At 46.6% G+C, this 27,030-nt stretch overlaps 1 protein-coding gene across 1 annotated transcript in view; it reads left to right on the forward strand.

The window, feature by feature from the left end:
* The first annotated feature begins 9,405 nt into the window (after positions 1-9,405).
* ADSL (adenylosuccinate lyase) overlaps positions 9,406-27,030 on the forward strand; it is a 124,168-nt gene continuing 106,543 nt past the window's right edge. The window contains exons 1-4 of the mRNA XM_063940729.1: positions 9,406-9,715; positions 14,492-14,695; positions 17,090-17,134; positions 17,252-17,331. Of these exons, the coding sequence (XP_063796799.1) occupies positions 9,506-9,715; positions 14,492-14,695; positions 17,090-17,134; positions 17,252-17,331 (539 nt within the window). The 5' untranslated portion in view covers positions 9,406-9,505. The remainder of the gene's footprint in view (positions 9,716-14,491; positions 14,696-17,089; positions 17,135-17,251; positions 17,332-27,030) is intronic.

The raw sequence follows: 27,030 nt of genomic DNA on the forward strand, positions 1-27,030 counted from the left end.
AGGTTCTTGTGATCCGTGTAGATGGTAATAGGGAACTTCGCACCCTCCAGCAGATATCTCCATTCTTCAAGGGCCAATTTGATTGCCAACAGCTCCTGGTCACCGATGGTATAGTTCATTTTTGCGGGCAAGAATCTACGAGAGAAAAACCCGCAAGGGTGAGTCTTACCATCAACGCCCACCTGGGACAGGACTGCGCCCACGCCAACCGTTGAGGCGTCTACTTCCAAGATGAAGGCCTTATTGACATCGGGCTGTTGTAACACGGGAGCTGAAATAAAAGCCTGTTTTATTTTATGAAAAGCAGACAGCGCTTCATCAGACCATTGGGAAGGATTTCCCCCTTTTCGGGTTAGGCAGGTAATTGGGGCTATTAATGTGGAAAAGCCCTTAATAAACTTCCTGTAGTAGTTAGCGAAGCCAATAAAACGTTGAACTGACTTGAGTGTTGTTGGAAGAGACCAGTTCTCTATGGCTTCTAGTTTAGCTGGGTCCATTTGAAGGTCTGTTCCGGAAATGATGTATCCCAGGAAAGATATTGAAGAAGCTTCAAACGTGCATTTAGATAGTTTGCCATACAGATGATTCTGTCGAAGAACCTCTTTTACCTGTTGGCGATGAGAAACGAAATCACGGGAAAATATCAGGATGTCATCGAGGTAAACTACCACACACTTATACTGGAGATCTCTAAATACTTCGTTGACAAAGTTTTGAAACACAGCCGGGGCATTACTCAAACCGAAGGGCATCACTAGATATTCGTAGTGGCCATCACGAGTATTGAAGGCGGTTTTCCACTCATCACCACTTCGAATCCTGATAAGATTGTAAGCCCCACGAAGATCCAGTTTCGTGAAGATGGAGGCACCTCTGACTCTGTCAAACAGCTCTGTGATGAGAGGTAACGGGTAGCTGTTTTTAATCGTGATGTCATTTAAACCCCGATAATCAATACAGGGGCGTAGTCCTCCATCCTTCTTCTTAACAAAGAAGAATCCCGCACCGGCCGGGGAAGAAGATGGACGGATAAACCCTTTCTGTAAATTCTCCTTTATATATTCGCTCATTGCTTGAGTCTCTGGAACTGAAAGAGGGTATGTACGCCCTCTAGGTGGCTTGCTCCCTGGAACCAAATTGATGGGACAGTCCCGTTCTCGATGAGGCGGCAAGACATCAGCAGCTTTCTCACTGAAGACGTCAGTGAATTCCTGATAGGCCTCTGGAAGGCCAGACTGAGGTTTAACACTTGTGGATTTTATTGGACATACTTGAGCTAAGCATGAATGGAGACAGGAGGAAATCCACGCCGTCAACTGTAAGGTAGACCAGTCAAATTGTGGATTGTGCAATTGAAGCCAAGGCATACCCAGTACAATCTCAAAGGTAGCTTTTGGTATGACCAGGAATTTGATGAGCACAGAATGCAGGAAGCCCACTCCCAGAACTACCGACTTGGTCTGCTGAGTGATGGATCCTTCAGCAATACGGCTTCCGTCTACGGCAGTAAGATAAACCGGATGAGACAGCTTTGACACTGGGAGAGAAAGTCTATCCACTACAGCTTGTGTGATAAAATTCCCAGCAGCACCACAATCCACTAAAGCGGACAAAGACTGGAGTCCATCTGCCATTTCCAAAGTGACAGACAATATTAGGTCTTGAGACGAAGGAGCTTTATTCAAGGTCCCTAACTTGACTCCTCCTTTGCAAGTTAGGACCTGGCGTTTCCCGACCGAGCAGGGCAGGAACCAATCAGATGACCATCAGCAACACAATAGAGACACAGTCTTCCCTTTAATCTTCTGGACCGCTCCTCAGGTGTTAAACGAAATTTGTTTACCTGCATAGGTTCGTCAGCAGTAATAGATGGAGACTGTACAGGAGACATAACTCGGTGCTGGCGAAGATCACCTCGAGAGCGTTCACAGGCTCGCTCGCGTAAACGTAGATCCAACTTGACACATAGAGAGATTAGGGCCTCCAGTTGCTCTGGTAGATCTCGGGTAGTCAATTCATCCTTTATGCGGTCAGACAGACCATGCCAGAAGGCGGCAACCAATGCCTGGTTGTTCCACTTCACCTCTGATGCCAATGTCTGGAACTGAATGACGTACTGACCCACAGTACGTGTTCCCTGGCGGATCTGAAGGAGGTCTGAGGAAGCAGAAGTCGTACGCCCAGGCTCGTCAAAGATGCGTCGGAATGCGGCAACAAACTCTGTATAATTATTCAGCAATGCATCTGCTCGCTCCCACAGCGGAGAGACCAAATTCAGAGCAGAACCAGCTAAAAGAGAGACAATATATGCAACCTTTGCTCTAGGTGTTGGAAAGTTCTGTGGTTGCAATTCAAAGTGGACTTCGCATTGATTCAAAAATCCACGACACATTTTAGGATTACCATCAAATTTACTTGGTGTAGGAAGATGGATGCGAGACATTGGAATAGAAGCAACTGGAGAGCTAGAAACTATGGAACTAGGAACAGGAGCAGAAACTGATGGGGACACTGGAGGAGCTGAAGTTGGAAATGACTGTTGCAGAGTATCTAAGCTAGAAGACATTTCCTGCAGGTATTGTATAATCTGCTGCTGCGCAGCCTCTTGACCATCTAGTCGTGACACTAAGCCTTGGAGTGTCCCTGACCCCACACTCTGACCACCGTCCGGGTCCATGCGCCTCGGACAAAACTGTCAGGTCTCTGGTTTTGTCTGTCCCCGGCGGGGGCGCTAGTGGGTCAGTGTTGGTGCGATGTACAAAGCGGGGAGGCAATATGAAAGTCCTGCGCATAAGCGCTGATATTTATTAATGCAAAGCAGATGGTATAATACTGAATACAATGGAAACCGGTAATGTGGAAAACTATGACAGGTAACTGAATCCAAACAACATAAAAGTCTCTTGCAGCAGAACGTAAAATAACTTGATAATGGATGCAGGTGAAATAACAGAACTCCAGTAGTATTTGGAAATACACAGTCTCTGATTAACACAGAACAAACTGATAATGGTTAGGAAAGCAGAACTCCGGAATATATGAGTAACTCACAGTCTCTGTAAAGCACAAGTCCATATAGCCACACTTAGGCTAAAGCAGGAGACAGTCTCTAAGCCAGTAGATGTTATACTGCTGAGTTGCACAGATGGTATGCTGACAATTAGTGCACAGGTAAGTAATGAGAAAGAACACCTGAGGAGAGTCTCTTACTGCTGATGGGTTTGCAGCTGGATGTAGCTGAAGTTCGGAGTAACAGGAGAGCTGTAGAAATGGAAGCTGGAACAAATGAGGTAACCACAGGGGAACGCTGGAAACAGGAACACAGGAAATGGGAGAACTAGACACAGGGTATGTGACTCGTTGTCCGAGGCCATGAGAGTGAGCCACGGACAGGAACTTATACCCCTTGCTCTGCAGTGATTGGTCGCAGTGTTCTGGCTGGAAACACAGGGCTGGATTAGATGCCGGGATTAGCTGAGTGCAGCAGAGCTGGCCCTAACCAATATGATGCCCTAGGCAAGATTTTGGCTGGTGCCCCCTAGCACCGCCGCTAGTTCTGCAGGAGATGCCTGGCATGAGTCAGGCACCTTTTGTTTATGAAAATGCATCTTATTTGCATTACTATGTGGCTAGGACGCAGAAGCAGCTTCTGCTGATTAAAATTATATGCAGCATGTCTATATTTTGTGTGCGACCGCGGCTGTATCTGCATACAAAATGCTACATTACATTGATTTCCAGGAATACACTGCAACGTAGCATTTTGTATGCAGATACAGCCGCAGTCACACACAGAATATAGGCATGCCGCATATCATTTTAATCAGCAGAAGCTGCTGGTGCCCTTAAGCATACCAAATGCCCTAGGCATTTGCCTAGTTTGCCTATGCCTAAGGCCGGCTCTGGAGTGCAGGTGTCATAGCAGCATCCATACAGACCAGATGCCGGCACACAGTGGAACACAAACGCAGGACCAGACTCAGGGGTACTCAGCGACATGGGAGATGACGCTCGCGGTCAGCGCATCCATGCAGCCGCCACTGGGGCCATGACCTCCGGAGGCCTGCACACCAGCGCGCTGGTAGGTGAGACGCAGGTGACCGCCGATTCCTGACACCCCCCTGGCACTGCTTCCAAATTCATCGACAACTTTGCTTCCTCACTTCCTCTCTTCTGACATTCCCTCCATTATCCTAGGCGATTTCAACATCCCTATTGACATCCCCACACAATCCCCTGCCTCTAAACTCCTTAACCTCACCTCTTCACTTGGTCTCTCCAAGTGGACCTCCTCACCCTCCCATGTGAATGGGAGCTCACTGGATCTGGTCTTCACTCACCGCTGTGATATTTCTGATTTTTCCAACTCCCCATTTCCCCTCTCTGACCACCACCTGCTCTCCTTTAACCTATCTCTCTCGACTTCCCCATCTCTACCTCCTAAGGCTACCATCACTAAGCGTAACATTGAAGCTATTGACACCACATTCCTTTCCTCCCTGTTTGATTCACTTCTCTCTCCTATTCTCTCTCTCTCATGCCCTGAACAAGCCACTTCCACATACAATGCATCCCTTACTTCTGCTCTTGACTCTGTTACTCCACCAACCACTATTCACCCTTGCAAATTAACACCTCAACCCTGGCATACCAAATGCACCAGATATCTGCAAAAATGCTCACGTACTGCTGAGCGACACTGGAGGAAATCACGCTCTAAGGCAGACTTCCTCCATTTCAAACTTATGCTCTCATCCTTCAGTGCTGCCCTTTCTCTTGCTAAACAGTCATACTTCCAGAATCTTATCTCCTCCCAGTCTTCCAACCCCCGGCGCCTCTTTGCCACTCTCAACTCACTCCTCTGCCGACCTCCACCTCGTCTCCCTTCCTCACTCTCTGCTCTTGACTTTGCCACTTACTTCACATCCAAAATTTACTCCATACGTCAGGACATCACATCACACCAGACCATCAGTAACCAGCTTTCTCCCATCCCTTACCAACCCTCCCCATCCCTCGCACCTACTCTGACATCTTTCTCCCATGCATCTGGAGAGGAAGTCATGGCCCTCATTCGTTCCTGTCCCCTCACCACCTCCCCACTTGACCCTATCCCCTCCCGCTTCCTCCGCTACCTCTCTCCTTCTGCTTGTTCCCATCTTTCCCACCTTCTCAATCTGTCCCTCTCATCAGGTACTGCCCCCTCTGCCTTCAAGCATGCACTCATCTCTCCTATTCTTAAAAAACCTACACTTGATCCAAACACTCTCTCCAACTACCGACCCATCTCTCTCCTCCCTTTTGCCTCCAAACTCCTTGAGCGTATTGTCTACAACCGCCTTACTTTCCTCACACTCACTGCTTGACCCATTCCAGTCTGGCTTCCGTCCTCTCCACTCCACTGAAACTGCCCTTACAAAAGTATGCAATGACCTCCATGCTGCTAAATCTAAGGGACACTACTCTATACTTATTCTACTTGATCTCTCTGCTGCTTTTGACACTGTGGACCGTCCTTTCCTACTGCAAATTCTTCACTCCATTGGTCTGCGTGACACTGCCCTCTCTTGGCTGTCCTCCTACCTTTCTGACCGTTCTTTCTCTGTCTCCTCTCATGACTCCACCTCCCCCTCACTTCCACTAACTGTAGGGGTACCCCAAGGTTCTGTCCTTGGTCCTCTTCTCTTCTCTCTCAATACGTCCTCACTAGGTAAGCTCATTAGTTCTTTTGGTTTCCAATATCATCTCTATGCTGATGACACCCAAATCTATCTTTCCTCTCCAGACCTCTCCCCTGCTCTCCTCACTCGTATCTCCAACTGTCTCTCTGCTACCTCTTCCTGGATGTCCCAGCGCTTTCTTAGACTTAACATGTCTAAGACAAAGCTGATAATTTTTCCTCTCTCCCGCATAACCTCACCTCCTACAATCTCATTATCTATTGATGGCACTACTATCTCCTCTAGCCCCCAAGTGCGCTGTCTTGGAGTAATCCTTGATTCCTCCCTCTCCTTCAAACCACACATTCAGCACCTCTCACAAACCTGCCATTTTCATCTAAAAAATATTTCCAGGATCAGACCCTTTCTGACCCAGGATGCTACTAAGACTCTTATCCACTCACTGGTCATCTCCAGACTGGACTACTGTAATCTGCTCCTGACTGGCATTCCTGACAAATACCTCTCTCCACTCCAATCTATCCTCAATGCTGCTGCTCGGCTCATCTTCCTCACCAAACGCACTACATCCACCTCTCCTCTCTTACTAGACCTTCACTGGCTCCCCTTCCCTTTCAGAATCCATTTCAAGCTTCTCACACTCGCTTACAAAGCCCTCACCCACTCCTCTCCCATCTATATCTCTGACCTTATCTCCCTTTACACTCCCACCCGTCCTCTTCGCTCTACTAATGCACGCCGACTCTCCTGCCTACGGATTATTTCCTCCCACTTCTACCTCCAAGATTTTTCACGTACTGCACCACTTCTTTGGAATTCCCTACCTCTCCCCCTCAGACTCTCCACCTCTCTACAAAACTTCAAATGATCTCTCAAGACCCACTTCTTCACCAAACCCAGCCAAATCTCATCCTAACCCTCTGTTCTACGCTCTCTATGTACCCCATCTGTGTCACCCCTGTCTGTCTACCCCTCCCCTTTAGAATGTAAGCTCTCACGAGCAGGGCCCTCTTCCCTCATGTGCTTATCCTTTCTTACTTTAATAATCTTCAATTGCACCACATCCAGCAGTCTTCTGCCACCTGATACTTATTCCAGTGTCATCTGCTGATGTAACTATGTTTATTTACCCTGTACTTGTCCTATACTGTCATCAACTGTAAGTTGCTGTTTTCCTGTTTATTTGTTTATGTATTCTGTAATTGGGCGCTGCGGAACCCTTGTGGTGCCATATAAATAAAGGATAATAATAATATAAATATACACATAATTATAATAATATTATATATATGTACCATTCACTGGTCTCCTATGAGACTCATTTACCCATTCAGTGCTTCTAATTTGCATATCAACAGAGGTTCATATGCTTGTTCAAGAGGGTAGTGGGACAGGTTAATTAACATTTCAATGGCTATCCTAAACTAGCAAGCAGAGTTAACTAAATTCTAGTGGTAAAGGAAAAAAACAACTTTTTTTTATATCTGTGTGTAATTCTTACATCAAGTATTCATCTCTTAACTATCACTAGGCCCAGCTGAAACTATTTGTAATTGACTATGGCATGGGTTAAATAAATGCATTGGTAACTCATAAATGGTGTTTGATGTGAACAAGGAAAGCTGATTATTCTGAGCAGTGAAAATCAGCCATTTAGAAAATGACCTTCCCAAAATGGCTGCTGCTCCTCCCCCTTCCACATCCATGAGGGTTACACAAAATCAGGACGTACCAATTCTCAATTAGAATCTATGGGGCATTGCCAAGAGAAAGATGAGAGACATGAGACCGAACAATGCAGAAGAGCTGAAGGCTGCTATTGAAGCATCCTGGTCTTCTATAACACTTCAGCAGTGCCACAGGCTGATAGAATCCATGCCACGCCTCATTGAGGCAGTAATACATGCAAAAGGGGCCCAAACCGAGTACATATGCATGATTATACTTTTCAGAGGGCCGACATTTCTGTATTTAAAATCCTTTTTTTTTATTGATTTTTATGTAATTTTCTAATTTTCTGAGATTTTGGATTTGGGGTTTTCTTAAGTTATGTGAATTTCCATTATTTTAAATAATACATTTAAATACCAGCGTTAATATATACTGCGGACACAAGGCGCATCTTATTACCATATACGCTAATTGTGCGCTGAACGTCACAGCACTATGTCCCTTAAGAGAAAGCAAGTACTCACACACATGGTATACTGAGGTCCAACGCTCAGAGATATATATGTATGTATTTGATATTAAAAGTTATGCATACAAAATAACATATGTACAGTATATCATTCAGTATAACATAAATATGCCTAGGTGGTACAGAGTTATCGTTACATAAGAAGCAGATACAGCCAACATACGTCACCCTGTCCCATAGAACTTTCCTCCATCCTTTCTTCTCAGCAACAGCAACTAACTATGGGCCAGATGCATCATCGCTTGGAAAGTGATAAAATGGAGAGTGAAAAAGCACCAGCCAATCAGCTTCTAACTGCCATTTTTCAAACACTGCCTGTGACATGGCAGTTAGGACCTAATTGGCTGGTACTTTTTCACTCTCCATTTTATCACTTTCCAAGCGATGATGCATCTGGTCCTGTATCTTAGAAACTGCCTATATCAAACAGTGGGAGTTAATAGTCTGTTGGTTTCGGTCTCCTTCCATTGGTCCAGGAGAGGGAGGTCTCTCATTCCTTGTGTGTTATTGGTCAGTTCATATGCAAGCAATGTCCAGTTTCAAGATGCAGGTATAGGGGTTAACCACTGGGATCTCAGGAAGTCCTTTGTTCTCATAAGAATGACTTTATATTCATACATTTTGTCATAACTAATCATTGCAATGTGCTACAATTTACCCACAGCATTCAAATTAATCCACACATTCTCCTAATCATGTTACCACTAAGCATGATATAATGAACTTGTTCGATCCCAATAATACATATATATCTGGTTTTACACTCTATTATATAAATACAATTATAATACAAGTCTGGTGCTAAACATGTTTTGTCTATGTGTAATCTATGTGTTGAATATGTGTTTGTGGCTTCTCTGTGCGAATGCGTATGCTACTGTATATCCTGTGCACGCTGCGTGTATGCGCATGCATGGCGGTAACGCACACGAACAGAGGTCACTGGTGTGTGTGTGTGTGTGTGTGTGTGTGTAATATTTTTGACTTTGACGGTTGTAAGCCACAATCATCAAAATTATAACAAATAAAGGCTTGAAATATCTCACTTTGCATGTAATGAGTCTATATAATACATTAGTTTCACCTTTTAAGTTGAATTTCTAAAATAAATTAACTTTTGCACGATATTCTAATTTTCTGAGTTTCACCTGTAGATCCTTTTGCAGATCCTGCGCTGCGTATAGTAATGGGATGTGCAACTCAAAGATGTGCCATTTGTGAAGCAAGAGCTAGGTTCCTTTTCTACTAAATTTATGTAAAATAAATTGATGCAATGAAATGTATAAACTTTGCTGTTCTAATACATGGAAAATGAATAGTGCTTCAGTTTGATAATAAAATCAGATTCTTCATAAATTTACAGTGAATAATACGGATATCCCTATTTATTAATATTTACAGAGCGATCAGGACACCCACTAGAGAATAAATGTTGACGTAGTTACGGCTGCTGTAATACGATCTTCGCAGCTTCGCCTCATCCAACATGGCTGTTTCTAGCGACAGAAAGTGGAAGGAAGCAGGGGGAAGCCTCCATATTGGATGAGGCAAGGTGTTTTTACTTCATCCTAGTTCTACTCAGCGAGTGAGTCTGTAATCTGCTGCGTGTTGCATAGCAGAGGAGATGGATGCAGGCAGCGGTGTCAGCGGAGACTCGGGCGCTAAAGTGTCGGGCAGTGCGTCATCACTTGCCCAGGGGTCGGAGGAGGTCCTGCGTTACCGATCCCCGCTGGTGTCCCGCTATGCCAGCAAGGAGATGGCCTTCAACTTCAGCGACAGCAAGAAATTCCAGACCTGGAGAAGGTTGTGGCTGTATCTGGCGCAGGCCCAGCGGGTAAAGTACTTGCAGTAGTGATCTGGGTTACCCGCACCATGCAACATCACCCATCATGCTAGAGCATAACATTGCGCTTTGCATAGATCTGAGCAACACGTGTGTGCTTGTCATGTCATAGCACGGCATCCTGCAAAGATCTGAGATCTGTGCAACACGTGTGTGAGTGCTGTGTATGTGCATTGCTCAACAGGGTGTAGTATATAAGGGCACCTGTCAAATTGTTAAAAAAATAACAGATTATTATTTTGTGCTACATTTTGTCTATAAAATAAAAACATTAGGTTTATTATTATATATTGTATTTATAATAAATCTGTAGTCGGTTACTTTTATCCATTATCACGCAAGTTCATTATAGTGCTGCAGTTAGTCGTATATTGCATGTTAATGGAAGTAGTTGTCATGATAATGAAATGTCCACTTATTGCACTTAACTGTTAATAAATGATAACTTATGGATATAGCGCACACATATTCTGCAGCACATTACAGGGAATACTTGATCAGTCACATCAGTCCCTGCCCTGGTGGAATTTACAATCTAGGGCAGTCATGGGGAACCTTTGGCACTCCAGCTGTTGTTGAACTAAACATCCCAGCATACACTGCTACAGTTTTGGTATTTGGCCATGTTGAAACTGTAGCAGGGCATGCTGGGACGTGTGGTTCAACACAGCTGGAGTGCCAGAGGCTCCCCTGGATTGATTCTGATTTTTATGCAATGCTGATGTTTTTGCAAATGGCTGCAGTCTTACTACTGCGCATGCACGAATATCCTTGGAAACCCTTACTGCGCACTCGCAAAACTGTATTTGCGAATAACCACACACAGTTACGTACTTAATAACAAATACATGAGAAAACATACCTGCAAAACATGAACCGTGTGGGGTCCTGAGAACCGAGTTTGTGAACCTGTGAGTCCTAACGCATAAACACAAATGCCCAAATTTATCAAGCCTTGGACGGTATTAAATTGCACAGTGATAAAGTACCAATCAATCCGTTCCGAACTGTCATTTTTCAAACATAGGCCCCCATTTATCAAGCCTGGGAGAGTGATAAATAGCACGGTGATAAAGTACCAACCAATCAGCTCCTAACTTCTATGTCACAGGCTTTGTTTTAAAAATGACAGTTAGGAGCTGATTGGTTGGTACTTTATCACCATGCTATTTATCACACTCTAATGGTGCCCATACAGTTGTGCGATGCCCCGCGACATCGCGGGGCATCACACCGGCAGTTCAGGAGCCTCCATCCGCTCCCGGCGGGTGCCCATCGCACATCGCAGTGCGATATATAGCATGTGTTTTTAAAAACACATGCGATCGCACTGCGATTCGATAAATATTAAGTGCAGCACATACTATCTTGAGACATGCGATTCCACCGGCATGCCCACGCATCACGTTGAAAGGTACCTAAAATGTGCATACAATCCTTTGATTCCTCTCACAGATGCGGTCGAAATCGAAGGTTAGCACCGTTTATCTCACAAGTGTATGGGCACCATAAGGCTTAATAAATCTGGGCAACAGATGCATGTACATTATGGTTATTTTTTTTATGTCAGAATCCAGTGAACCTACCAGTATATTTTTGGATTGTGGTTGGAAACAAGAGTACTTGGAAAAACCCCATGAAAACCCAGGGAGAACATACAAACTCCACACTGTTAGGGCCTTGGTGGGAACTGTTGGTAGTTACAATGTGTTTGCTCTCATTTATTACTGTTGCTGGCATAGAATTATCATGTTAAGGGTTAACTATTGGGATCAACTTAAATAAAAGAACAGGTAAATGTGTACATGAAATGACATATATTAATTAGTCTGCTTCCTCTGGTATTGTATAAAATAAGTCTTTATTAAGATTTTTTTTTTAAAATGTTATTCCTATCCAGTAAATGTAAGTGATGCTTGAGGAGGAACACATATGGGTTTCACTTGTAGTGTGCAGCCAGAACATTATGAGCTCCAGTGTATTTATAGTGAAGCTGGAGGTGGCAGTAACTGTAGTCTATCTTTAGTCTCAAGAGCATGCTCTCTCCAGTTAACCTCTTAGCTGCAATCATCGTCCTACCCCACGCAAAATGTTACTCATTTCCGCTATGTATGCCATAGCCATACAAAGGCTGTTATTGATGGCTGATTTTGATTTAAGCCCTGTATGAGACCCTGTGACAGCTGTTTGTGTTCTTTTCGTGATATTGTGGATTGATTAGTATTTATATTTACAATTCATCTTATTAGGGACTTCATTATAACAGAACACGTGGTTGTTCAATGAAAAGGACTATTTATAAAACATCCTGTCACGCGTTTAAGGCTTGTTTCCTCAGTTTTTAGAGCGTTGAATTGTCTGTTTTTCATGTCTCTTTCAATTATGCCTTCTTTTTCTTTGTCTTATTCTTTTTTCTGCCTTATTCTGTCTTATTCCATTCCTTTTTTACCTTCTGTTTTACCAAAGGTAACTTCCCCTCTCCAAAGTCACTTCCCATCACTGGACCCTTGGCTGTTTTATATGTACTAGTCTTTATCCCCATAGTGTAGTCAGATTGCTTAACTTTATCTTAGTGTTCTTTTTTAGTTTTCTTATCCACTCCCTTCTCATTTACATGTTACACTCCTCCCTATCATTCGTCTCACCTTTTCTTTCCACTGGTGAAATTCAATTGTTTATTGTGCCTGATCTCCTGTCTCAAGGGTGGGGTATATTCTTCTTCTTCTTTTTTTTTTAATCGTGCCCAGACAGGCTAGGTTTAGCCACATTAAACAGGTAAACCAGACCAAAGTGCTGGGCATGAAGCAAAAATTTATATTTGGGTGCCCAAGTGGGTCACTTCGCACATTTCTGCTCACAAGCTTGGGGGGCTGTGAGCTGAAATGTGTCTCATCGTGCCCAAATGGAGCTACGTTGGGCACCATCTAGTGGCGGCTGCGGTAAGAAACAATTGAATTCCCCGCCAAGAACCATAATGTACTGTAAGTAAAAAACTCCTTATTATACACAAAATGTGTCTCTTGTCTCCATTCAGTTATATAAAAGAAACAGAGTTAAAATCATTTGTGTCATTCGGGGACTATGGGGTTTAAATTCGACACAATTCGACAGTCAGACACCCTCCCGCCGGGACCCGAATTCGACATATTCAATAAAAAACGGATTCAACAGTCCTGCTGTCGAAAAACGGACCAATTGACGATAGTGTGCGTCCTGGATTCGACTTCATGGACGGCACAAAAGTGTGTAAAAAATCCTGAATAAAAATGCGTGGGGTCCCCCCTCCTAAGCATAACCAGCCTCGGGCTCTTTGAGCCGGTCCTGGTTGTAAAAATACGGGGGGGGGGGGGGAAACGACAGGGGACCCCCCGTATTTTCACAACCAGCACCGGGCTCTGCGTCCGGTCCTGGTGCCAAAAATACGGGGGACAAAAAACGTAGGGGTCCCCCGTATTTTTAACATCAGTACCCGGCTCCACTAGTCAGAGAGATAATGCCACAGCCGGGGGACACTTTTATATTGGTCCCTGCGGCCGCGGCATTAAATCACTAACTAGTTACCCCTGGCCAGGGTGCCCTGGAGGAGTGGGGTCCCCCCCTCCAGCCACCCAAGGGCCAGGGATGAAGCCCGAGGCTGTCCCCCCCCCCCCCCCCCCCATCCAAGGGCTGCGGATGGGAGGCTGATAGCCAAGTGACAAAAATAAAGAATATTGTTTTTTGTAGCAGAACTACAAGTCCGAGCAAGCCTCCCCCGCAAGCTGGTACTTGGAGAACCACATGCATGCGGTGGGGAAATGGCCCGCTGGTACCTGTAGTTCTACTGCAAAAAAAAATACTATTGATTTAAGGGGTCCCCACTCCAGGGTACCCCGGCCAGGGGTGACTAGTTAGTGATTTAATGCCACGGCCGCAGGGACCGATATAAGTGTCCCCCAGCTGTGGCATTATCTCTCTGACTAGTGGAGCCCGGTGCTGGTGTTAAAAATAGAGGGGACCCCTACGTTTTTTGTCCCCCGTATTTTTGGCACCAGAACCGGACGCAGAGCCCGGTGCTGGTTGTGAAAATACGGGGAATCCCCTGTAATTCCCGCCCCCCCATATTTTTACAACCAGGACCGGCTCAAAGAGCCCAAGGCTGGTTATGCTTAGGAGGGGGGACCCCACACATTTTTTCCCAAGATTTTTTACACATTCCCACCCCTTCCCACTGAAAAACATGCTCTGATCTCTCCATATTATTTTAGTCAGTAAAAAAAAAATATTCTTTTAAAAAATATATAAATAATACTTGTGGCTCCTAATAGACAAACCAAGTACATAATCCCTTCTAATATAAATAGATATGCTATTAGCAATAAAAAAAAACACAAAAAAAAAAAACATGTTTTTAAATTTTTTTATTAGATCCCACCAGCAAAATGAGGCGGACTGAAATTGATGAAATGATTGTCGAAAAGCACTGTTGTCGAATCGACATTCTTCAATTGAATATACTTTTGTCGAAAAGCCGCATTTTTACCATTGCAGACATGTCGAATTTGACAAATGTCGAATTGCAAAAAGTCGAATTTGAAACGGCCGTTTTTTTGTCGAAAAGTACTGTATTGCATTGTCGAATCATTTTTTTTGTGTCGAAAATGCCCCGTTTTTCGACATTTGCGGCAATTCGACCGCAATTGCATATACCCCTATATGTACAAATGGAAGTTAATCAGCAGTTGTATTAGATTAATAATTTTTTATTTTTTCCCCCCCTTATCTGCCCAGAGTCTGGGGCTGCCAATTGCAGACGAGCAGATCCAGGAAATGGAGTCCAACTTGGAGAACATAGACTTTCGAATGGCAGCTGAGGAGGAGAAGCGTCTGCGGCATGACGTCATGGCACATGTGCATACCTTTGCACACTGCTGCCCAAGAGCTGCTCCCATTATTCATCTGGGGGCCACTTCCTGTTACGTAGGAGACAATACGGTGAGTATTGCATTAGTTTAACTGTTGATAGTAATGGCGTTGAGTAAGACACTATCAGGCTGTTTTAGCTGGTGCAAGGCCATTTGCGCAAAATTTGTCATACAGCACACCAACACAACTTGCAGAAGTATTTCATGTCGCAAGTTGTCCACTCAATGCAAGTGCAGCACAGTAATACTGGTTACACACGGTGCAGTTTCTTTTTTGTTGCACTATATTGCACACTATCTGGCTAGTTCGCAATATAGTGCACTATATCGCACTGTGTGTACTCACTATGGGCCTAATTCAGATTTGATCGCAGCAGCAAATGTGTTCGCTAATGGGCAAAACAATGTGCACTGCAGGTGGGGCAGATATAACATGTGCAGAGAGAGTTAGATTTGGGTGGGGTGTGTTCAAACTGAAATCTAAATTGCAGTGTAAAAATAAAGCAGCTAGTATTTACCCTGCACAGAAACAAAATAACCCACCCAAATCTAACTCTCTCTGCACGTTATATCTGCCTCCCCTGCACTGCACATGGGGGGTCATTCCGAGTTGTTCGCTCGCAAGCGGATTTTAGCAGATTTGCTCATGCTAAGCCGCCGCCTACTGGGAGTGAATCTTAGCATCTTAAAATTGCGAACGATGTATTCGCAATATTGCGATTACACACCTCGTAGCAGTTTCTGAGTAGCTCCAGACTTACTCGGCTTCTGCGATCAGTTCAGTGCTTGTCGTTCCTGGTTTGACGTCACAAACACACCCAGCGTTCGCCCAGACACTCCCCGGTTTCTCCGGCCACTCCTGCGTTTTTTCCGGAAACGGTAGCGTTTTTTCCCACACGCCCATAGAACGGCCTGTTTCCGCCCAGTAACACCCATTTCCTGTCAATCACATTACGATCGCCAGAACGAAGAAAAAGCCGTGAGTAAAAATCCTAACTGCATAGCAAATTTACTTGGCGCAGTCGCAGTGCGGACATTGCGCATGCGCATCAAGCGGAAAATCGCTGCGATGCGAAGATTTTTACCGAGCGAACAACTCGGAATGACCCCCATGGTTTTGTCCATAAGCTAACAAATTTGCTGCTGCGAACAGATCTGAATTAGGCCCTATATTTTATACAATATAGCGCACTCCCGCGGGTCGTATCCGATGGCCGGATGCAATTTTAGCTAGATAATACACTGTCTAGTGTATATTGTACCATGTGTATGTTAACGTAGAAGTTATATCTTATGTTATAACCTATGCTAAATCTATTGTGCTAAATCTTATGCTGTATCTCACGCTAAATCTATTGTGCTCTATTTTATGCCAAATCTATTGTGCTAAATTTTATGCTATATCATACCCTCCAACTGTACTGGTTTAGCCGGTACAGTACCATTTTTTTTTTTTTAAGGTCTGTATCAGCTAAAATGGGGTATACCGATTGTACTGGATTTTGAGCGTTGCGAGGACACGGACTCCCGTAGCGCTGCACAGTGACTGGCAGTTCCCTTCACCCTTCCTTGGCTTGGCAGCCTCTGCAGCAGCTCTTTACCAGTGAACTACATTTCCTGGCATTCCTAGGGAGCGGTGTGTGCTAGGGGTCACATGGCGTGCATGCTGCTGCTGTGCCTGCTGTATGGAGAGTGGCCATTGGGTTGAGAGGTAAATGTCACTCCCAGCATGCCCCGCTGTCATACGCTGCTCCCCATGCCAGGCTGAGGGGTTCCGGTAAGATGGCGATCTTTAGGGTGTATGTGGTGAGCAAGGTGGACGGGCTCATCTACCACCTGGACATAGAAGTCATCTACCACCTGGACATAGAAGTCATGCTCTGAGACAGAGAAGACGTTCAGCTACCCCCTGGACCTGGTCCTCAAGGTGCACGACGAGCGGGTGCTGGTGTCCTTTGGTCAGCGGGACGGCATCCAGGGTGAGAAAGGGACCCAGCCGCTAGTCCCATAAACGAGTGACCGCTGACACGTCTCACCCCCCCTTTACACATGACCACGCCCCCTTTGTATTTGGTCCCACCCCCTCCACAAATGGGCACACCCCCTGTACCGATTCTTTTGCATCTAAATGTTGGAAGGTATGCTATATCTCATGCTAAATCTATTGTGGTAAATCTTACGCTGTATCTTACCGTGTGTATGGACTATTTCGTTTGGTCAGGAGCTCAGGGAATTTCAAGTAGGTTAGGATATCTTAACATAGCCAAAATCTTAACGTGTGTACCCAGCTGAAGTGTGGATTTGCACTATATGAAAAGTTTGCACATATTAGACGATGCATCTTGCTCAAAATGCAATCGATATTGAAAAAGGGCATTTTCTCTTAAGCTTTGCCTTCTGTTTTGTCATTTATACATTCAGATAATGTCAAGTCTCTCACTATACCCCTTTCTCATGCTTTCAGGACCTTATCGTTCTGCGTGATGGTTTTGACTTGCTACTTCCAAAGGTTAGTAGTTTACTTCTGTCTTTCACATACAGAAAAAGGCTAAGTAGAAGGAATCCTATTTATGTTCTCTGGCTATTCTGTAACGACATGTCTTCCTTTGTTGTCTCTGTATTACAGCTTGCACGGGTCATCAGCCGCTTGGCAGACTTTGCAGAAAGATATGCTGACCTTCCAACATTAGGATTCACCCATTACCAGTAAGTGATGGGTCGTATTTCAGTGTAACTGCAGCAATATTATCCGTATGCCCACCCCTTGTCACCTCCCCATGTACAGTAATTATATAATAGCTGCTGTTTATGAGCTGGAGATCCTAATAGTTTTCTAGAATTTATGTTTCTCTGACGTCCTAGTGGATGCTGGGAACTCCGTAAGGACCATGGGGAATAGCGGCTCCGCAGGAGACTGGGCACATCTAAAGAAAGCTTTAGGACTATCTGGTGTGCACTGGCTCCTCCCCCTATGACCCTCCTCCAAGCCTCAGTTAGATTTTTGTGCCCGACCGAGCAGGGTGCAATCTAGGGGGCTCTCCTGAGCTTCTTAGATAAAAGTTAGTTTTAGGTTTTTTATTTTCAGTGAGACCTGCTGGCAACAGGCTCACTGCATCGAGGGACTAAGGGGAGAAGAAGCGAACCTGCCTGCTTGCAGCCAGCTTGGGCTTCTTAGGCTACTGGACACCATTAGCTCCAGAGGGATCGAACACAGGCCCAGCCTCGGAGTCCGGTCCCAGAGCCGCGCCGCCGGCCCCCTTACAGAGCCAGAAGCAAGAAGAGGTCCGGAAAATCGGCGGCAGAAGACATCAGTCTTCATCAAGGTAGCGCACAGCACTGCAGCTGTGCGCCATTGCTCCTCATGCACACCTCACACTGCGGTCACTGATGGGTGCAGGGCGCTGGGGGGGGCGCCCTGAGCAGCAATATTAACACCTTGGCTGGCAAAAATACATCACATATAACCCCCAGGGCTATATGGATGTACATTAACCCCTGCCAGAATCCATAAAAATGCGGGAGAAAAGTCTGCGAAAAAGGGGCGGAGCTATCTCCTTCAGCACACTGGCGCCATTTTTCCCTCACAGCTCCGTTGGAGGGAAGCTCCCTGGCTCTCCCCTGCAGTTAATACACTACAGAAAGGGTTAAAAAGAGAGGGGGGGCACAATTTAGGCGCAGTATACAATATATATGCAGCTATAAAGGAAAACACTTTTTTATAGGTGCTATCCCTGTGATATATAGCGCCCTGGTGTGTGCTGGCATACTCTCCCTCTGTCTCCCCAAAGGGCTTTGTGGGGTCCTGTCCTCTATCAGAGCATTCCCTGTGTGTGTGCTGTGTGTCGGTACGGCTGTGTCGACAGGTATGTGGAGGATAATGAGGTGGAGGCGGAGCGAATGCCTGTAAATATGTTGTCACCCCCTGCGGGGTCGACACCGGTGTGGTTGAACTTATGGAAGGATTACGTGAAAGTGTCAACTCCTTACATAAAAGGTCGACGACACGGAACAGCCGGCTACTCAGCTTGTGCCTGTTCCAGCGTCTCAAATGTCATGGGGGGCTCTAAAATCGCCCGCTACCTCAGATAACAGACACAGATGTCGACACGGATACTGACTCCAGTGTCGACATCTATGAGACTGGTGTACCCTCCAAATAGGTCCACCCGTTACAGGATTGAGGCAATGAAAAATGTATTACACATTTATGATTATACCCCAGGTACCACATAAAAGGGTATGGTGTTTGGTGAGAGAAAACTATTAGTAGTTTTTCCTGCATCTGAGAAATTAAATGAGGTGTGTGAGGAAGAGTGGTCTTCCCCCGGTAAGAAATTGATAATTTCTACAACGGTTATTGGCAGCGTACCCTTTCCCGCCAGAGGATAGGTCACGCGGGGAAACACCCCATAGGGTAGATACAGCGTTTACACGCTTATCAGAAAAGGTGGCACTACCGTCTCCGGGTACGGCCGCCCTGAAGGAACCTGCTGATAGAAAGCAGGAGGTTACCCTATAAGATATGGTCACACACTAGGGCATTATATTGCGACCAGCCGTTGCTTCGGCATGGATGTGCAGTGCTCCCGCTGCGTGGTCCGATTCCCTGTCGGAAAATAACTATGGATAGGGACAATATTTTGGTGAAAATAGAGCATATAAAAGACGTGGTCTTATACATGCGTGCTGCACAGAGGGATATTTGCCGGCTGGCATCAAAAATAAGCGCTAGGTCCATTGCCGCCAGACGGGGGTTATGGACTTGGCATTGGTCAGGCGATGCCGACTCGAATCGGCACATGGAAGTTGCCCTATAAGGGGGTAAAACTGTTTGGGGATAGTTTTTCAGACCTCGTTTCCACAGCTACTGCTGGGAAATTGAATTTTTTGCCACAGGCTACCCCACAACAAAAGAAAGCACCGTATCATCAAGTACAGTCCTTTCGGCCCCAGAAAAGCAAGAGGGCTAGAGGCTCATCCTTTCTGCCGAGAGGCAAAGGTAGAGGAAAAAGCTGCAACACACAGCTAGTTCCCAAGAGCAGAAGTCCTTCCTGCGTCCGGTAGGTCCACAGCATGGTGCTGGGGCTGCTCAGGCGGACCCGGGTACGGTGGGGGCCCGTCTCAGATATTTCAGCGGACAGTGGGCTCTCTCACATGGATCCCTGGGTCCTTCAAGTAGTATCTCAGGGGTACAGGCTGGAGTTCGAGACGTTCTTCCCCCCGCCGTTTCCTAAAATCTGCCTTACCGGCACCTCCCTCTGCCAGGGAGACGGTGTTGGTGGATATTCACCACTATAATCACAACAAGTGATTGTCAAGGTGCCCCTCCTTCAGCAAGGAAGGGGTTACTATTCCACAGTGGTTGTGGTACCGCAACGGTTCGGTGAGACCCATCTTGAAATTAAAATACTTGAACTTTTATATCAGAAGATTCAAGTTCAAGATGGAATCGCTCAGGGCGGTTATTACGAGCCTGGACGAGGGGGATTACAGGGTCTCCCTGGACATCAAGGATGCGTACCTGCATGTCCCCATTTACCCCCCTCACCAGGAGTACCTCAGATATGTGGTACAGGACTGTCACTATCAGTTCCAGACGCGCCCGTTGGAGTTGTCCACGGCACCGAAGGTCTTTACCTAGGTAATGGCCGAAGTGATGATACTCCTTCGCAAGAAGGAAGTTTTTATTATCCCGTCCTTGGACGATCTCCTGATAAAGGCGAGGTCCAAAGAACAGTTGGTAGTGGGGGTAGCACTCTCTCGGGAAGTGCTACAACAGCACGACTGGATTCTCAATATTCCAAAGTCACAGCTGGTCCCGACGACACGTCTTCTGTTCCTGGGAATGTTTCTGAACGCAGACCAGAAAAGAGTGTTTCTTCCAGTGGAAAAAGCCGAGGAGTTGTCATCTCTAGTCAGAGTACATCAATGCACACGAGTCCTGGGAAAAATGGTAGCTTCGTACGAAGCATAATTCCATTCGGAAGACTCCACGCAAGGACGTTCCAGTGGGACCTGTGGGACTAATGGTCCGGGTCCCATCTACAGATACAACAGCGGATAACCCTGTCAGCAAGAAACAGGGTGTCGCTGCAGAGGGCTCATCTACTAGAGGGCCGCAGATTCGGAATACAGGACTGGGTCCTGGTGACCACGGATGCCAGCCTTCGGGGCTGGGGTGCAGTCACACAGGGAAGAAATTTCCAAGGAGATTTCGCTTCACATAAATATTCTGCAGCTAAGGGCCATTTACAATGCCCTAAGCCAAGCAAGGCCCCTGCTTCAGAACCAGCCGGTACTGATCCAATCAGACGACATCACGGCGGTCGCCCATGTAAACAGACAGGGCGGCACAAGAAGCAGGATGGCGATGGCAGAAGCCACAAGGATTCTCCGATGGGCGACCTACACCCAGGAGAATGGAGACTTCATCCAGAAGTTTTCCAAATGCGGGTAAACCGTTGGGAATGACCACGGGTGGACATGATGGCGTCCCGCCTCAACAAGAAGTTGAAAAGATATTGCGCCAGGTCAAGGGACCCTCAGGCGATCGCTGGGGACGCTCTAGTGACACCGTGGGTGTACCAGTCGGTTTATGTGTCTCCTCCTCTACCTCTCATACCCAAGGTACTGAGAATAATAAGAAGGCGAGGAGTGAAAACCATACTCGGGGTTCCGGATTGGCCATGAAGAGCTTGGTACCCGGAACTTCAAGAGATGCTGGCAGAGGACCCTTGGCCTCTGCCGCTCAGACAAGACCTGCTGCAGCAGGGACCCTGTCTGTTCCAAGACTTACCGCGGCTGCGTTTGACGGCATGGCGGTAGAACACCGGATCCTAAAGGAAAAGGGTATTCCGAAGGAAGTCATCCCTACCCTGATCATAGCCAGGAAGGATGTCACCGCAAGACATTATCGCCGCGCTTGGCGAAAATTTGTTGCTTGGTGGGAGGCCACGAAGGCCCCGACGGAGGAATTTCAACTATGTCGATTCCTGCACTTCCTGCAAGCAGGGGTGACGTTTGGGCCTCAAATTGGGGTCCATCAAGGTCCAGATTTCGGCTCTGTCGATTTTCTTCCAGTAAGAACTGGCTTCACTGCCTGAAGTTCAGACTTTGGTTAAAGGAGTACTACATATTCAGCCTCCTTTTGTGCCTCCTGTGGCACTTTTTGGATCTCAACGTGGTGTTGGATTTCCTAAAGTCGCATTGGTTGAGCCACTTAAAACCATGGAGCTAAAGTATCTCGCGTGGAAAGTGGTCATGCTGTTGGCCTTGGCCTTGGCCAGGCGTGTGTCAGAATTGGCGGCTTTGTCATGTAAAAGGCCTTATCTGATTTTCTATATGGATAGGGCAGAGTTGAGGACTCGTCCTCAGTTTCTCCCGAAGGTGGTCTCAGGTTTTCACTTGAACCAACCTATTGTGGTGCCTGCGGCTACTGGGGACTTGGAGGATTCCAAGTTGCTGGACGTAGTCAAGGCCCTGAAAATTTTATTTTTGCAGGACGGCTGGACTCGGGAAAACTGACTCGCTGTTTATCCTGATGGCACCCAACAAGCTGGGTGCTCCTGCTTCTAAGCAGTCTATTGCGCGCTGGATTTGTAGCACTATTCAGCTGGCGCATTCTGCGGTAGGATTACCGCAGCCTAAATCAATAAAAGCCCATTCCACAAGGACGGTGGGCTCATCTTGGGCGGCTGCCCGAGGGGTCTCGGCTTTACAACTTTGCCGAGCAGCTACTTGGTCAGGGGCAAACACGTTTGCAAAATTCTACGAATTTGATACCCTGGCTGAGGAGGACCTGGAGTTCTCTCATTCGGTGCTGCAGAGTCATCCGCACTCTCCCGCCCGTTTGGGAGCTTTGGTATAATCCCCATGGTCCTTACGGAGTTCCCAGCATCCACTAGGACGTCAGAGAAAATAAGAATTTACTTACCGATAATTCTATTTCTCGTAGTCCGTAGTGGATGCTGGGCGCCCATCCCAAGTGCGGATTGTCTGCTATACTTGTACATAGTTATTGTTAACTAATCGGGTTCTTGTTGTGAGCCATCTATTCAGAGGCTCCTCTGTTATCATGCTGTTAACTGGGTTTCATATCACAAGTTGTACGGTGTGATTGGTGTGGCTGGTATGAGTCTTACCCGGGATTCAAAATCCTTCCTTATTGTGTACGCTCGTCCGGGCACAGTATCCTAACTGAGGCTTGGAGGAGGGTCATAGGAGGAGGAGCCAGTGCACACCAGATAGTCCTAAAGCTTTCTTTAGATGTGCCCAGTCTCCTGCGGAGCCGCTATTCCCCATGGTCCTTACGGAGTTCCCAGCATCCACTACGGACTACGAGAAATAGAATTATCGGTAAGTAAATTCTTATTTTTTCTATCTCTGCATAGTTTGGTTGAGTTTAGGCTCCCCTTGGTCAACGAGTATTCATACATGAACTACATTCTCAGTATACGAATAATGGCCCAAATTGTAATAGAACTTGTTAGAGTACTTTAACTTATCATCATTAAGGTAAAAAGCCACATAAAGAAATAAGAGTGTTTAATTCAGTGATTCAATCGATTGCTTAGTTGATGAAAATAATAGATGCTTTTTAAAAAATATATATATTTCTCATACGTCCTAGAGGATGCTGGGGACACTTCAAGAACCATGGGGTATACATGGGGTATAGACTGGATCTGCAGGAGACATGGGCACTTTAAGACTTTCAAATGGTGTGACCTAGCTCCTCCCTCTATGCCCCTCCTCCAGACTCCAGTTTAGATCTGTGCCCAGGCAGACTGGATGCACACTGAGGATCTCTACTGAGTTTCTCGGAAAAGACTTATGTTAGGTTTTTTATTTTCAGGGGGGCTGCTGGCAACAGTCTCCCTGCATCGTGGGACTTAGGGGAGAGAAGTCAGACCTACTTCTGATGAGTTTAAAGGCTCTGCTTCTTGGCTACAGGACACCATTAGCTCCTGAGGGTTTGGAACACTAGGTTATGCCTAGTGGTTCACTCCCAGAGCCCGCCGTCACCCCCCTTGCAGAGCCAGAAGTCAGAAGACAGGTGAGTAGAAAAAGATCAGAAGACTTCAGTGACAGCTTTTGAGGTACCGCACAGCGGCTGCGCTGCGCGCCATGCTCCCACACACAGCGGCACTGTAGGGTGCAGGGCACTGGATGGGGGGGGGCGGGCGGGGCGCCCTGGGCAGCATATAAATCCTCAAAGACTGGCAAACACTAATATGAGTGCCTAGGCACTATATCCAACCCCTGCCAGTATAAATATATTAAAGAAATAGCGTGGCTGAAGCGTGCCATTGAGGGGGCGGGGCTTAGCCCTCACAGCTCACATCTGCGCCATTTTCTCTCCACAGAGACGCTGGTCCTTCCAAAACACTACTGTACATAACAGGGTGAAAAACGAAGTGGGGGGCACAGTTGATTGGTGCAAGATAAGTAAATAATAAAGCACAATATATAAGGGATTGAGCGCTGGGTGGTGAGCTTGTAAACTCCTTCTGTGTTCCCTAACAGAATTTACTGGGGTCCTTCCCTTATAGCCAGTGTAATGTCAGTGGGTGTTTCCTACATGTGTGTCGGCATGTTTGAGGCTGAGTGTTCTGCCACAAACGGCTGTGGGAGTGACCCTGCCGGCACCGCCAACTCCTGATGGTACATGGTACATTAAAAAATGTTGGTAGATGGGTTTCCCAAGAGAAAACTATATGGGGACACAGAAGTGTGTGGGTGACCCTGTCGGCACCACCAATGTCTGACTAAAAAAAAAAAAAAAAAAGGGCTATACCTACTGTAATATGTATATATGTATAGTAAGGTTGCATAAAGCTGTGACCCAGACGTAGTAATATTTATGGATGGTGTCGTATTCATAGAATATATTTCTCTAACGTCCTAAGTGGATGCTGGGACTCCGTAAGGACCATGGGGAATAGCGGCTCCGCAGGAGACTGGGCACAAAAGTAAAAGCTTGAACTAGCTGGTGTGCACTGGCTCCTACCCCTATGACCCTCCTCCAAGCCTCAGTTAGATTTTTGTGCCCGAACGAGAAGGGTGCATGCTAGGTGGCTCTCCTGAGCTGCTTAGAGTAAAAGTTTATTTTAGGTTTTTTATTTTCAGTGAGTCCTGCTGGCAACAGGCTCACTGCATCGTGGGACTAAGGGGAGAAGAAACGAACTCACCTGCGTGCAGAGTGGATTGGGTTTCTTAGGCTACTGGACATTAGCTCCAGAGGGACGATCACAGGTTCAGCCTGGATGGGTCCCGGAGCCGCGCCGCCGGCCCCCTTACAGAGCCAGAAGAACGAAGAGGTCCGGTGAAATCGGCGGCAGAAGACGTTCCTGTCTTCAACTAAGGTAGCGCACAGCACTGCAGCTGTGCGCCATTGCTCTCAGCACACTTCACACTCCGGTCACTGAGGGTGCAGGGCGCTGGGGGGGAGCGCCCTGAGACGCAATAAAAACAGAAATACCTTAGGATGGCAAAAGAAATACATCACATATAGCTCCTGGGCTATATGGATGTATTTAACCCCTGCCAGTTTTCCAGAAAAAAGCGGGAGATAAGGCCGTCGTGAAGGGGCGGAGCCTATCTCCTCAGCACACAAGCGCCATTTTCCCTCACAGTTCCGCTGGAAGGACGGCTCCCTGACTCTCCCCTGCAGTCCCTACAGAATCAGGGTAAAAACGAGAGAGGGGGGGCACTATTGGCAGCTAAATTATAAACAGCAGCTATAAAAGGGAGTAACACTTATATAAGGTTATCTATATATATATATATATATATATATATATATATATAGCGCTCTGGTGTGTGCTGGCAAACTCTCCCTCTGTCTCCCCAAAGGGCTAGTGGGGTCCTGTCCTCTATCAGAGCATTCCCTGTGTGTGTGCTGGGTGTCGGTACGATTGTGTCGACATGTATGAGGAGGAAAATGATGTGGAAGCAGAGCAATTGCCTGTGTTAGTGATGTCACCCCCTAGGGAGTCGACACCTGACTGGATGGTTGTATTTACAGAACTACGTGACAATGTCAGCACTTTACAAAAAACTGTTGACGACATGAGACAGCCGACAAATCAATTAGTGCCTGTCCAGGCGTCTCAGACACCGTCAGGGGCGATAAAACGCCCGTTACCTCAGTGGGTCGACACAGACCCAGACACGGATACTGAGTCCAGTGTCGACGGTGAGGAGACAAACGTAATGTCCAGTAGGGCCACACGTTACATGATCACGGCAATGAAGGAGGCATTGAACATTTCTGACACTACAAGTACCACAAAGAAGGGTATTATGTGGGGAGTGAAAAAACTACCAGTAGCTTTTCCTGAGTCAGATGAATTAAATGAGGTGTGTGATAAAGCGTGGGTTTCCCCCGATAAAAAAGTGCTAATTTCTAATAAATTATTGGCACTATACCCTTTCCCGCCAGAGGTTAGGGCGCATTGGGAAACACCCCCTAGAGTAGATAAAGCGCTCACACGTTTATCTAAACAAGTAGCGTTACCGTCTCCTGATACGGCCGCCCTCAAAGAACCAGCGGATAGAAGGCTGGAAAATATCCTGAAGGGTATATACACACATACTGGTGTTCTACTGCGACCAGCAATCGCCTCAGCCTGGATGTGCAGTGCTGGAGTGGCGTGGTCGGATTCCCTGACTGAAAATATTGATACCCTGGATAGGGACAGTATATTACTAACTATAGAGCATTTGAAGGATGCATTACTATATATGCGTGATGCACAGAGGGATATTTGCACCCTGGCATCAAGAGTGAGTGCTATGTCCATTTCTGCCAGAAGAGCGTTATGGACGCGACAGTGGTCAGGGGATGCGGATTCCAAACGACATATGGAAGTATTGCCGTATAAAGGGGAGGAGTTATTTGGGGCCGGTCTATCGGACCTGGTGGCCACGGCAACGGCCGGAAAGTCCACCTTTTTACCCCAGGTCACCTCTCAGCAGAAAAAGACACCGTCTTTTCAAACTCAGTCCTTTCGTTCCCATAAGTACAAGCGGGCAAAAGGCCACTCATTTCTGCCCCGGGGCAGAGGAAGAGGAAAAAGACTGCACCAGGCAGCCTCTTCCCAGGAGCAGAAGCCCTCCTCTGCTTCTGCCAAGTCTTCAGCATGACGCTGGGGCTTTACAAGCGGACTCGGACACGGTGGGGGCCCGTCTCAAAAATTTCAGCGCGCAGTGGGCTCACTCGCAAGTGGACCCCTGGATTCTGCAGGTAGTATCACAGGGGTACAAACTGGAATTCGAGACGTCTCCCCCTCGCCGGTTCCTGAAATCTGCTCTACCAAAGTCTCCCTCCGACAGGGAGGCAGTTTTGGAAGCCATTCACAAGCTGTATTCCCAGCAGGTGATAATCAAGGTACCTCTCCTACA

Source organism: Pseudophryne corroboree, chromosome 9 (assembly GCF_028390025.1).
Source record: "Pseudophryne corroboree isolate aPseCor3 chromosome 9, aPseCor3.hap2, whole genome shotgun sequence".
NCBI lineage: Eukaryota > Metazoa > Chordata > Amphibia > Anura > Myobatrachidae > Pseudophryne > Pseudophryne corroboree.